This window comes from Rhodnius prolixus, unplaced genomic scaffold (genome assembly GCF_049639745.1).
Source record: "Rhodnius prolixus isolate KJV_2025 unplaced genomic scaffold, Rpr scaffold_9, whole genome shotgun sequence".
Classification (NCBI taxonomy): domain Eukaryota; kingdom Metazoa; phylum Arthropoda; class Insecta; order Hemiptera; family Reduviidae; genus Rhodnius; species Rhodnius prolixus.
In genome coordinates this window covers 16,595,927-16,610,886 of record NW_027411604.1, presented here as the reverse complement: position 1 = coordinate 16,610,886, position 14,960 = coordinate 16,595,927, and the positions used below count along the sequence as shown (strand labels likewise).

Sequence of the window (14,960 nt, the reverse complement as noted above, 5' to 3'; positions counted from 1 at the left end):
CTCAGGAGTCGTGTGAGGTTATGTTGGTAGGCCTAATCAGGCATCTTACACCAGACTGATGAGCTTCTTCCCAAAAAGTCTTCTATCTCGATGATTGGAGCCTTTTGGCTAGTAGCACTCTTCCTCCGCTATCCAATCATATACCCTGTTGCCGTTCTATCTAAGGCACCTAGACGTATAACCACCTTACAAAGACCTACACATCTTTTCCAAGTCACCAGAACTGTAAATTACTACTATCTTAGTATGGATTGCTCAACTTGTCAGGGATCACCACAAATAATTGTGGTTTGATGGGATCATTGGCAATCTAAAATGCTGGATGGTGACCGCAGAAGGCTGATTCAAGATGTTGCTTGTTTTTTTTTCCTTGAACATCACACAGGATCTTACTGGACTTGTAAGTTGGATGGTCTTCTCTAGTTTAGAGAGACTAAACATTAAAAAGAGATGTACGGTTTACGTAAAGAGGTTAGTGTCTTACCCGTTTGTTGACTTTTACAGAGTAACTAGAGAAGGCTGGACTTTGTTCAGATAGGGATGTCTCTCTGAGAACTTAAGATGTTTTGCTTTAAAGAATGTGGTGTGACTTGTTAGGACGGCTCTAAATCTTTGTCGGCTTAATTGCGGAATCGGACTTTTTTCTTAGTTTGTGTTGTGGCCGGTTAGTTAGCTGTCCGAGGTGCGGAGTAGAGGACTTGGTACCATCCGAGTTAAAGAAAGTAAGCAGGTTAAAACCCATGAGCTTCTCTGCATTGCTGATTAAATAACCTCCTTTAGATTGAACATTATTTCATTCTTTATAATCGCAGAATTAATCCCTTTTGTTCATCTCTCTCTCTCTGTAATAGTTTGGAGAATCAAGTGGAGAAACTGGAAGCCCGATGTGAAGAGATGGCGGTCACATGTGAGGAACATGAACGATGTAAACAAGAATCGGCCAGTGATGAAGCCTTACAAGGGCAGATCAGAAGAACTTCAGAAGGTGAAGCGCAGGCGTTACGAGATCAGCTGTCTGAAGTTAGAACACTCAGCACTCGACAAGCAACTAAATTATCCGAACTACAAGACACTATTGATACGGTTACGCAGGTTGAGTTTATTTTTACAAATTTTCATATTTTATTTTTCAATTTTTGTATCAAACTTCTTTTTAGTATCTAATTATTAGATTTTATGTTCACAGGAGAATTTGAAATTAGAAGAACAAGTTTTAGCTTTGCAGAAGAAGCAGGATGAAATGATGGTTATTGACCAAGTTAGGTCAGTTGTTCAACATCTTTCTTTAATTTACAATCTTACTAAAGTGAATAAGTCAATTTCCATTCATTGCCCTCGAAACCCAAATTATCTTTTTCACTCTCGATAAAATATACTTTAAATTGACTTATGTGAATTTATACAGTCTTATTTAGTAACTTGTGACAATCCTATTGAAACAAGAGAAGTCAACATTTCTGCACAGTCTTGCTTTGTAGCGTTTTATTCACAGAAGATAGTATCTAAAATTATAAATAAGTAAATAGTCCAGAAGGGCGGTCAATGTCTCAGCGATTCTTTTATTTCAAAGGTTTATTATTATTTATTTATGTATTAATTTATTTACAGACAAGGTGAAATATGTAGAAGATGCCTTCGTGCACAAGAGGACCTTTCAACATATACTGGCGACGAAGATGAATCTGTTATTGACTCTTTGATGAATGACGACAGTTATCAGTCACTTTTACTCAGGGTAATTCCTTTGATTCTCCTTGAATTTAAAGAAATAAATTTTATAAATAAACTGAAATGTTGTATGAGCCGTTCACAGCATGTGGAGGTAGTAGTTCAGAAAATAGGGAAACATACGAAATCATCGTCAGTTTTTCTAGAATTTCCATAATTTCTCTTTCGAACAATGTATTGTTAGGACAAGCGTATATTATACACATTAGGTCGGTTGGTTTTGTTTGTAGAGATGCAGAAAAAAGAGAAAAATCTACATTCAAATCAAAGCCGTGCATTGTTTACAATCATATTGACCGCTCTTTATCCTTTAAAACCAAAAAGAGTTACAGAAGAAATATAAATCGCACATGGCTGAAGATATTTTCCGTCGAATACGCATGAATTTCACAGCTGAAATCTACAAATTTGTGCTTAGAAATCAAGAACAAAGCTTGCTATCAATCGTGAATGCCATCGCCGAATCTATCTGCCACTGCTTCGTTCGATGTAGAATTCATGTTCTGAAACAAATTACAACACGAGTGATCTTTGATCGTAAGTGAAATCAAATATTCCTAAGCTAACGCTTGAGCAGAAAAGGCATTTATAATCAAATAATGCAAACTGTAATAACTTGGTTGAAGAAATCTTCTTTTTAGATGCGCCAGGAGGAACTGGTAAAACGTTTCTTCTAATTAGATTGATCCTGACAGCAATTCGATCCCAAAGTGACATAACCTTAGCTCTTGCGGCGTCCAGAATATGTAGTTTTTAATGTAATTTTACTCAATATTATTAAACGGATAATTTATTTATGAATAGTATGTATATATATTACTTTATCAGTTAATAACTTATGTTTCTTAAGAATTGTTACATTTTTTCAGTTTATAAAACGTACTAATCTCTCAACTACACATCGACCTAACGTTACTATACGAGGTGTGTTCAAAAAGTAACGGGAATTTTCGTTTTTTGAAAAAAATATTTATTTATTCATCTACATTAATATTGTCGCCTTCAAAGTAGTCCCCTTCGCATACAATACACTTGTGCCAGCGCTTTTTCCAATCCTCGAAACACTTCTGAAACTCGATCTTTGTGATAGCTTTCAGCTCTTTCAGCGATTCGCTTTTAATGTCATTTATGCTTGTAAAACGACGGCCTTTTAATGTTCTCTTTATGTTTGGAAATAGAAAAAAGTCACATGGAGCCATGTCTGGCGAATATGGAGGCTGGGACATCGTTAAAGTTTTGTTTTTGGCCAAAAATTCACGAACAAGCAATGAAGTGTGAGCAGGTGCATTATCGTGGTGCAAAATCCATGAATTGTTTTGCCACATATCCGGGCGTTTTTTTACGGATTGCTTCACGCAAACGCGTTGAACTTGTAGGTAGTACTCCTTGGATTGTGATTCGGCGATCGTTCATAACCATTTCTTTCACTTTTTTCACGTTTTCATCGGTTGTTGATGTGCTTGGACGTCCAGGTCGTTCGTCATCTTCAACGTTTTCGCGGCCATCTTGGAAACGGTTATACCACTCGTAAATCCTTGTTTTACTCATAGCAGACTCACCATATGCCTTTATTAACATTTCACACATTTTATTTCATTTTTTACGCAAAATTTAATACAAATTCTTTGATCCATTTTTTTTAACAAACAAAAATCGCCAAGCTCGAAAAACACGTCTAACCTTAACGGCTGCCACTTAAGAAGTAAACAATGAATATTACTGAAAATTTTATCATACTTCAGGGGCATGTGTACCAACATAATAAAAAAAAAAATTTTACAATCAGACTCTCCAAACCCGCGAAATTTAAAAATTCCCGTTACTTTTTGAACACACCTCGTACATAATAAGCTAAGCGACTCCCACTTTTCGCGTTCTATTTCAAGAACGGTTGATTGCACGAAAAATTGCATAGAACCAAATTTGTAGAGAATTATATGCTCTACAACTTTTGTCATAACTTTTAATGTCATTTAGAGCAAAGGAAACGAGATATTTACAAAAAAAAAAAAAAAAAATTAAACTATTTACGTGACTATTATCATTATTTTTGATGACTGATTCACTGATTCAATAGAATGGAAAAATAAATGCCAATTTCAGGCAAATTTTGTATTTTATATTACATTTCATGTGCAGACAATATAGAAGGCACACCAACATTTAATGATGTAAAATATTACATTGTCAAAGCTGAAGGTGGCCTAGTCCCTAGGTCGAAAGCTCAGCATAATAAAAATACAAAGTATGACTAAAATTTACTTTTTAATCCGATTTTCGTGACCTTTGACCACTGATTGCCGGTGACACGTACACAAGATCCTATGAGACTTTTGAGTCAACTTAAAAATGCCAAAACAAAGATTTATACAAGTTTATATCTTATTATCTTCCATTCCGATATTTACCCCCTTTTTATTACCTAATTTGAATGGGCTAAAACAATTTTCTTTCTCTCCTATTTTTCACTTTTCACAATCTCATATTTCTTCAGGAAGTGGAACATCAAAGTGAAGGCGGTGGCCCAAATCCTTATCGTACATTGGTGGAGAAATATGAAGCATTGGTGAGAGCACAACAGGCTAGCGGACCAGCAGGAATATTGAGACCTCACCAGCCAGCTGACACTGCTGGAAGATGTATGTCATTGCAGGAGGAATTGGCAATGTCCGGAGAGTTTACAGTTAGTTCTACATCTTCACAGTATCACAGGCAAGAAGATGAAGACGATGGACATTTTGATGTTGGACCTACTACGGTATATTTTTTTATTTCTTCTCACCAATCTTTTGAGATGCAATTATTAAATGTTTAACTGCACTAACATTTATTAAGTGGATCATTCTTTTTGAAGGCTTTTGTTATCTTTTAAGTTGTGAATAAATAAATAGATAAGTAATTCCTTGATCATGTTTTCAGCCTAAATATTCAGTCAGCACCCAGATGCGCCAAATGTTTGTTACTTTAGTGGTTGTGCTGTCCTCCCTTACTACCGGCTGAAGCGGTAAATAATGATGTGGTTGACCCATATCCGGGAACTGTATCAATTCCATGTGTCCCAAGCGCAGAAATTCATCCATAAATTCTGTATACTGTTTCCGTAATATTGGATTGCTATACAATCTTTTTTCCATTGATAGGAACCTTTTTTCCGCACCATGGATAGATTCCCCCAAGTTATCAGGGTTTGTTGCAAAGGGTAAGCTCACCCGTAAATCTGCCGTCTACATTAGTATATGTCGTACATTTAAAGTTCTCTTCGCAAAAATCATCATGTATTTTCCTTACCGATTTCCTGCTGCATGTTGCATGTGAAACCTGAGCATTAAGGGCGAGCAAGCAATTCTGTATTAATAAAATGAGGAGTTTATGTGTCACCCTTATCCACTACATAAAATCTTTCAGTACGAATGATATCGAAAAATAAGCTTGCTCCTAAAATTCCGTCTATTTCAGGGGTCGGCAACCTATTTTAAGTAGAGAGCCATTTCTCTTTAAATAATTTTAATAAATCTTACCAAGAGCCGCAAGGATGATAGAGTAAAAAACCTCTGTAGATCATTTGTATTCACAAATTATTATGATATTCAATAACATTTAAATGTTTTATATATTTATTTTCACATATTGCAAAGTATATAAACAAATAAATGATAACTAAACCTGTACTAGAATGAAAAGGCTGCAGTCTTATATTATTACGTACTTCATTTTAATATAATTCTATTCAATTTCAAACCAAATCTCATTTAAAATTCTTTTTGAAAAAATATCTTTACTTTAATAAAAGAAATTTTCATTTGTTTCAATAAAATTGAAATATACAATTTATTTTGGACAGGCTGAAGAGCCACAAAATTTGGATAAAAGAGCCGCATGCGGCTCGCGAGCCGCGGGTTGCCGACCCCAGGTCTATTTCTTTTCCCGCATTATTAAATTCTGGATCTGCTAAAATTTTGTATAATATTTTCCGGTAAATTCCAGTTACGTATTGGGAAAGAATGTTTTGTTTGCAGGCCGTTTGATAAAGAATGAATAATGTTAAATTTAACTTCTTTTTTGTATGAAGAGATCCATGAGGATAAAGTAGTTAAAACGTATTCCTTAAGCGTACAGTGATTATTCCCAATCCCGAGAACTTGCGTAGTTTCTTTATATTTATTTAGAATTATTTAGAACGCAGAGGAAAAGAAATTAATCTCACATCCACTGTCAAGAATAAAGCGTCCACAACAGGATTTTTGTTTACCATCTGAAATATAAACAGAAGTTGTAGCAAGCAATAATTTGTTTTTATGACCGGACTTATCCTCTTTTTTAAAGCCGCATAAAGCTAATCCGTCTTTGTCAGCTTCATTAGCCTTGGCTTCCCGAGTTTGTGGCGAGGCTTCTCCCCCACTATTCCTAGAACTATCAGTACGACGTAATTAATAGTGATGCTTCCCGTTGCACAATTTGCAATATTTTTCCCTGCATGTAGCAAACCCTATGATTTGCCGACAAACATAACCAACAAAGCCTTTTATTTTGGATAATCTCTTCCCTTTCATCTACCGGCTTTTTCAAAAAGCCAAAACATTTTTCAGTAATATTATTTGACCCACTACAAAACATCACACCTTTTTTTGTGAACAAATAAAACGTTCTTCTCTTAGTAATGTTTATAATTATTTACCTTTGAAACCGATTTTGCCCTAATAAAGCATTTGGTTTCTACCGATTCTAAATAGTTGCACCTATTCTCCATGAATCTAGATAACTGATTATACGAAGGGCATTTCTCTACTTGTTGAGATTTCTTCCTCCCAAGCCGTTAAAGTAACTTTGTCCACCTTTGAACTCAATAAATGAATTAGAAACACATCGCTTCTATCTACCGGTGTACATTAAGCTTCTTTAATGAATTCTTTGTAAATAATGCGAACAAATGCCTTAAACCTTTCGCCAATTGCTCCTCCAACTTCGGAGCTTTAAATAAATTCCCAACATGAGTTTCTATAAGCAACTTATTATTTTTGTACCTATTTTCCAAAGTTTCCCAAGCGAAACTGTAATTCTGATTTGTAACCTCTATCGCGGCTATAATTTCACTCGCTTCCCCAGCCAGACAATTTACAATTAATTTACATTACAATGAACCATAACGTTAAAAGCCTCATAAAACTTCAACCATTCATCTGTTTTCCCATCAAATTTTGAAATTTTTGGGTACCTTTGGTACCTTTAACCCAATATGGAGCGCATCGTCCGGATGTGCCCTTTCCTATTTTTCCCTTTTAATTGTCGACCTATTTAACTCTCCGTTGAGTTTCCCGTTTATTATAGTTTTAGTTTCATAGAACCTCTCTTCTGTTTCGCCGTACTGTTCCTCTGCCCGGGAAATTTCATTCTCATCATTTAAGAATCCCAAATATTCAAAATGAGCATCTACGAATTTCTTAAATGAATCGATTGCCCGGTCCAATTTCGAACGAAACTGAGTTATCTACCGAGAGGTCTGTATTATGGGCGAAATTGTAGATCTTTGTTAATGTACTCTGCGCTGCTGCTTTCCGCCTTTTAATGTTTTTCACCCGCTCCTCTATTTCAGCCATGTTACCCAGGTAGAAAATGCTTAAAATCCAAGGAAAAAAAGGAAGGGGCACCGAGGGGATGAAGAGGAGGAAATAAGGAACTATGTAGAATATAAGGAGATAAATGAGTCTGACTCAACGCTTCCGCCCCCTGAAAAGCTGTCGTCTGTCCGCTCCCGTAAGCAGTCCTACGACGCACCGATGTACTCCGCCGCCAACCGTTGTCCTTTGAATTAATATCCGTATCCGCTTTCCGCCAACTACCAGCTGTCGTCTGTCCGCTCCCGTAAGACTCCCGTCTGATGTCTTCCACTTCCGTTTTTATTTGCTGATATCCAGGTATCCGGCCCGGAGGACCAATGTTAGGGGAGCTAGGAGGCTTAAAATGAAGTCTCTTCGCCGATCCTTTTTTGCTTTAGTACCGGTGCGCTGGATCAGTTTGTGGATGACTGGATCAGAAAATAACAAAGGAGTACAACCAATAAAGTATGTTTGTATTTTATAATAAAACACTACATTCAATTACAACACAAAGGAGTACCATCCGTTATTGTAGCCATATAGCATCTCTATTTAACTCTAACATACCGACACCATGCGCGAGACCCTCTCCCTCAGGGGCGGCAGAATTTTTAACTAAAAATGAAATAAACTCCGAACAATGCAATTGACGACTGTCGCAAGGTGATGATAGATAATTTCAGTTACGTACATGTTTTATATTTGCATCGCTGGCTTGCGTACCCAATGTTGGCTGACTGTCGAACTAGTGACTTAGTAAGTAGCTAGAGCTACCTGACAGTTAGGGAGTGCAGCTATTTCGATTTTACTTAAATCCAGCTCGCGAAATCAGTTACGCTGGTCGCGAAATTCCAATTCTTCGACACGCAGATTTTTAGTTGTTGTGTAATATTTATGTTTAGGTTACGAGCAAATTTTTTTGTATTTTTTACTAATTGCTCATCTGTAACTAATAGTTATTTTGAACTAATTTAATTTTATTTGCAGATGGTAAGCGGTGACAAGCTTGGACCTGACTTTTCTGAAACAGAAACATCCAGTTCTGGCTTCTCAGATGAAACTATGAATAAATCAACTCAAACCGAAGCACATGTACCACCTGGCTCATACCTTTGCTCTATAACAGACGGTGATGTTTGTAAATTCAGTATCTATCGTGAAGCGTCGCCAATTGAAACAAGGTTCAGAAAGACACCCGAATACAGGCGTCTCTTTAGAGAAATATTTGACGTATTGAAGAAAGCAGCCGAGGCCAAAGATGAAGGTGAATCATTACCTCTGTTGGAAGATGAAACACCACTGGTGGAATCAATGCCAAAAGTGCCACCAGTAACACCATGCATAGAAGAAGTACCAGGTGAGAATGGGACAGAAACTGTATCTACAACTGACGGTTCAGTCAGTACTGCAATGAATGATACCAAAGATAAGACACCAACTGAAAACATAAATGTTTCAGCGACAATTGCAGCACATACATCCTCCCCATCAACTGCAGCTTCTGCCTTACCGCCCACTGCTCCAAAACGTGACATATTGGAACATCTATCAGCAGGTGTTGGTGGATCTTCATCAAAACGTCACCGTTCGCGCAAACATAGATCCGTGGAGTTTGCGCAAGTAGCTATGAATGGAGCGGTTGGTCCCAACTCCTTAGTGGTGAGCACCAAATTGACTCGTCGTAGTAAACGTGAAGCGCGACGTCTGCACAACCAGTCAGATTCTGGACGTAGTACTCCGGATACGGCAAACATTTCTAGACAGCATCACCACCGGTCACAGCCAAGAAATACAACGCCCGTAAGCACGGAACAACAGGTGATCACTCCCAGTTCTGCTTCGCAAGAAGTGGCCAAATTGAAACAACTGGAGAAATCTTATGCAGAAGTGTTGAGGGTCGGTAGGCAACACGTCAACAGAAAGTAAAACATTTAAAATTGATTTTTCTCAACACTTTCTTAAAAATTTTGTAAATTTTGTTTAACATTTTTATTTCAATTTCTTTTTTCAACATTCCACTTCCTAACTTAATTTTTTTTAGTTGTACTGTAAAGTGTCTACAGTATATTTTACGTTTTAAATTGTACATTTCTGTTTATTCCAGTTTCTATTAGATCGTATCATAGATAACTTCCGTTTCAAAGCACGAATTAATTGTGTAATCCCATTTGATCGCAATGAATCATCATACTCAATTAACTTTTTCTTAAATTACGTATTTCAAGTAAAGTTCATCATTTCGCGGCCCTTGCCCAGGAACATATTTGAATAAAACACATTCAAACCTCCTTTTTCCATCATCAAATGTAGGAGATAATGTTATACAGTCCTAAAACGACTTGCAGTAATAACGACAAGGGATTCATTAATAAATGGCAAATTCAAAAGGTATTCCTTTAAGGCATCCAGGTTAGGGCGCTCATCACATTTCATGTTGTAGATTTAATGATGGAAAACCTGATGCACTTTTTTGGTTCATTCTTGGTTTGAAATTTTCCATTTTCGAACTGTGTCTTTACCTGTACACGTTTTCTCTTTTTAGAACTCATACTTTTTGGATGAGATCCTAAAAAAAATGTTTGAGCTATCATTAAACTATGTTATGGATATAATACTGTGATTGCATTGGCGTTTCCTAACCATGCTGAAACATTTAGCGATGAAACGAAAACTAATTTTCAAGACCTTCATTCGTTAAAAACAATTGTATGTAAACCTAATTAATTTATTATATTGATTTCTATTTTAATCCCAGAAACGGAACTTGTTTATCATCGAGCTAATATCTTTGTATGTGTGAATATTATTATTATTTTTTTTTAAATAAAATACAAATAAAGTCAGTGATGGCACATTAATAAAAAATATAAAATTTTATGTAGCTGTGAAAACTTAAATGATAATAAAAATTTTAATGTAGAAAAATATCCAAATAGAAAATGCTAGACAGATGTATGTAATTATATAAAATTTTGATGTTTAGTTCCGCTGTTCATTTTAAAAACTAAAATTTAATGTTAAAGTAAACAATATTTTGTTCTGTTTTATAAAACTTATTATTTTATTTGATTTAACTGGTGTTATAGTTCTCAAAATAAGACTTACATCAATAAGACATGTTAACAGGATTGACATCTCAGTACGATCCTCTCAGTGAGATTCAGAGTGTTAAAAATAAGGACTACATCTATCCTTAACTTGTGAACTAGATCATTTTTATTCTGTTAATTAGTTAAATAATACCGCGAGCCTTGGCTGTATAAATTAAAATCTTATAAATCTCTTTTCTTTATTAAAAAAATATTCCCGTCCATAAATTGTTTTTATTTAAAAAGAAAAAGCTATTATCAGGAAACTGACAACACTATTTAGCATACATTCCTGTTCTAATTAAAACAGTCCACTAGGACAGTTGCGCATATAAGGATTGATTTCGGATATTGTATAATCTTCTTAAATTACAAAATAAAAAACAAAAGTTGAAAAATACTATTTATGACTAAATCCTCCTTTAAATTATTATTCCGAATTGCCATACTTACTGTACTAGGTCAATAAAATTATTAGATAAAATACTTCACATGCCATTATGAATATACTTATATATATATTTGTAAAGATTCAAAATTTTAAAATATAAATACATATATATTGTGCCATTCGTGTATTATAATAATTTCTATTTTTCTATTTGTTTTTATCCCATTATCCTCTTCTGCGTTTTCCTGAGATTGAAATTTCATCTATATCAAATTTTGATATTTGAGTTTTCTGTGCGAATACATGCTCTGTCACTGGAGTAAATTAAACCTGGTGTTTGGCTGCCTTTCAGATCTCTCTTTTTGCATATCAGTCATAATTTTCTTCTACTTTTAATTTTATTATAAGTTACAAATATTGTAAAATGCATCTTGATGACACGTTAAAATCTTATGTCTAAGGACATTTAAATAAGATGTTCTCTTTTTTTCAATTTACAACGTTAGAGCAGAACTATTGTGATCATTAGGAATCAATTCTTGTGACGTTAGAGGAGCCATCGCTGCGGTGAATTCCTACATATAATGTTTATTTATTAGCCAGTAATTTTAAAGGATTTTCGAGATGAAAATGAAGATTACTGTGATGATTTGATTTGAAGCCTTTGTTTAATGGTACCAATATATACGTCAGTTTTGTATAAACGGTTATATCAGATGCAAACTACAGACTGAATATTCTGAAAAATTTGGGACTTCAAGACGATATTGTTTTAGCATGCTTGAGTGAAAAAGTATGTTGACTCCTGGTTTGAGTCTGTAAGTACAAAACGGATTCTGGAGAGTGTTGTATTTAAGTACCTTATTGTTTAATGTTAGATTTGATCGATTTAAGTTCTTGTCATTTGAGTCTTGTATAATTGACTTTATTTTAACAAAAACTAGATTTTTTAATAAACATTGAGTTATTACAAAAGCGGCACGGTAATTGAATGTTGCAAATGATGACAGTGATTACTCAAACATGAACTTTTCCTGTGAAGAAGAATCAGAAACCCTAAGTGAATTAGACAAAGAAATGTCAGATGAGGAGTTCTTACAACAGATAGGCCAACCAATAATTGACCCAATAACTGGGTTACGGAACATTTGTGAAGGAGACTATTTGCTGATTAACTACGCTATGAAAAAAACCACAAAATTTTAGCCTGGAGAAGTTGAAAAATTAATCGGTGACCAGTATCAAATTAATTTTTTGCGGAAGAAAGGATATGGATTTGTTTTCCCTCCTGTAGTGGATAAAGATTTAGTAAACTTGGAACAGATTGTACTCAAACTACCTAAACCAAAAGAAACACTACTGCACGAGCAAATTCTATTAAAAAGTTTCCAATAGACTTCCATTTTTTTAACATATTGTAATATGTCGTTGATACAGATTGTAACTGTCTAACAACTGTAGCTGTCACCCCTTTTTGTGTTTCAAAGATATATTATGTTTAATTTTTCTTATAGATGTCTTACAAGAATAAATCAATTTCTGCATTTATCGAATTTGCTTATTTTGTATGTTTATTTTAACATGTCCAAATGTGCCCCATAGTGTGTCCAAATGTGTCCCACATACGGGGGACATTGGCACAAATGCAGTACTTGGTAAAAAAATTAATGTAAAAAATCCTCTTGTATCTTTTTGTCAGTTATTTATCACATAAGATAAGGTTCAGTCATTCTTCTCTCTAAATTTCATGGATTTGTAGCAATAAATTATGATTCGGTTGCTAAAATCGTGTCAACTGTCCAAATGTGCCCCACTCTCCCCTATACAAGCTCAGGCCTTTATCGAAGGTATCTTATGTATAAGATGAACAGTCTCATGGAATTGCGTAGGTCCATACCAGGTTTTTAGTGCTCTATCCAGCAACTGTATTTGTCCTGGATTTCTAAAATTGTCCCTATTTCATTTACGAATAACCGATTTGATTTGAACGAACGTTGTTGGTAATATTTTTACATGCGCGCTAAGTTCTACAACTCTGAGGAGTAGTTATGATATAAATGTACTCCCATAATATACATTAAATATAAATAATACACACCTTCTCCCATTTTCTTATCGACCCTGTGAGAGTAATCAAAAGAATTCAAGCATCATCGAATGTTGGAAATTAGCAGAAGGAAAACGATAGTGTTATATTTTATTATTGGAGCATTTATTATTGTAGTAATAATAAAAATATACAGAAAATTTGACAGTGTGAGGTAGGTATACGGATAGCTGACACTTCTCCACTCAACTTTTTAATATAAACTGATCAGTGATCACAATTAATAATTAAGTAAAATATGCAGTTTTTAAAAGTAATTCTGGTTCATAATGGCAATTAGTACAACTGCTATCTGCTACTAGTAGAACATACAGCTTCTACTACTACCTGGTGGCTATTCTTTGGTACTACTCTTCTAATTGGATTTCCTCCACCATTTTACATTAATTTGTTCAAGAGATAAAAAAAACAATGTTTATTTGTGAAACTGAAACATTTCCATTGAAACTATCTGTAATAGTAATTCCATTTTGGTGCTTCAGTTTCGTAAAAGGAGGAAAGTAAATGGTTAGTAACACATGCTTTAATTTATAACAGATAAAAATGTATCTGCTGTACATTGTATAAAACTGAAAGTGATATTAAATTAAAATAATCCTCAAATATGGCATTAATTTAGACAGAAAAATGAATGAGACTAAAATAGAAATTAATAAAATAGAAAGCAATATTATTTTAAATAATTGCTGCCCTTACATTACTCTATCTTTAACAATATTTATAGATTTCTTTTAGCTTAAATTTATAATTTGTTCATACAGCGAAAGCTAAAAATTCCAGTAAAAAGCAAGTTATATAAACTTCTTATCTTTCTTTAAAATTAACTATTCTTTAAATTTTAGAAGTGAATATGAAAATTATGGGAAAACTAGATATTTAAGATATACTGCTGAGTGTGGAAAAAGTATGGATACAAGGTTATAATTTTCATGTTTATGATCCACCAGCAATTGCCTTCATCAAGAATCATCTTTCTAATTATCTTCGAGAATTGGTCTATACATTGACTAGATGGGCCCATTAAAATTCTTTTTAGACGTTTCTAAATTCTTCAATAATATATACAAAGATAGAATAAAAGCGATACTGAAAATGTCAAGGAATGCAGTTTAGTCCCCAATTTTTGATTACTATTCTGGTCCAATAAAAAGATATTTGACAAGGCTTTATCTTGTTCTTTCACAGGAATTGTGATAAAATGTGTTAAATAGTTTAAGCGCAGATTGAAAAAAAAACCTCCTTGGTACATGGCGTTTTTGGATTTGAAGATGCATACTTTATATTAAAGAAGAATTAGGCGCCACGGTAGCCGAGCGGGTAAGAGGCGAGACCTGCGACGCTAATATGTATTGTGGTACTGGGTTCGATTCCCGGTCTTAGGCCTTGGATTTTATTTAATGGTTAATAAAAGAAATTTTCAGTAAAGTATGTTTGCTAGTCGCCTCCGTCCACGACACCTAATTGGTAGTTGGACGTTAAGCCCCGCCTGAAAAAATAGGCGATTACTTTACTTTACTTTAAAGAAGAATTGTGGATTTTTCTGGATTATCTTTAAGATGTATTCAAGCAGAGAAATAAGAAATATTTCAACAAAGGTATATAATCTCGATATCCAAGGGTTTAAAGGCAGGGCTTCTGCGCTACACAATAATTTAAAATGAGCGATTTTAGATTGAAATTTAAAAGATTCAACAAAGTAATTTCTTTAGATAACTTTAAGTACTCCATACTTTGTAATATTTTTACTTACGTGTGCAGTGTTGTTTTTTACATGAATCATTAGTTAGGAATTATTTAAAAACTAATTGATTTGTCTAATCGCTGTGTTGTTTATATCGAATGGAAACTAAACCAATTTATTTGTGCATTTTAGTTTTTAAAGTAACCAGAAAGTTTAGAAATGGCACGTAATATTTGTTGCTTTCTAATTGATTTAAAGTAATCTAACATATACAATTAACAAGTAATCTGCTTAAGCAATTAATAATAATTTATTATCTTTAGTAGTGTTATGTGGTGATCTTTGGTTGAGCTGAAGGGAGAAAATTGTG

General features: G+C 34.3%; 1 protein-coding gene across 8 annotated transcripts in view; it reads left to right on the top strand.

Annotated features, from left to right (window-relative positions):
* The window catches only part of Cen (cerebellar degeneration-related protein 2-like), a 127,704-nt gene extending 116,695 nt beyond the window's left edge, over positions 1-11,009 (top strand). For 3 of the 8 annotated variants that reach the window (XM_074128676.1, XM_074128678.1, XM_074128681.1), the window contains exons 4-8: positions 852-1,092; positions 1,172-1,263; positions 1,609-1,735; positions 4,223-4,486; positions 8,310-11,009. In XM_074128676.1, coding sequence (XP_073984777.1) covers positions 852-1,092; positions 1,172-1,263; positions 1,609-1,735; positions 4,223-4,486; positions 8,310-9,248 — 1,663 coding nt within the window. In that variant the 3' untranslated portion in view covers positions 9,249-11,009. The remainder of the gene's footprint in view (positions 1-851; positions 1,093-1,171; positions 1,264-1,608; positions 1,736-4,222; positions 4,487-8,309) is intronic. The other 5 variants (XM_074128682.1, XM_074128683.1, XM_074128677.1 and 2 more) reach the window with 3 other exon arrangements.
* The last annotated feature ends 3,951 nt before the right edge of the window (positions 11,010-14,960 follow it).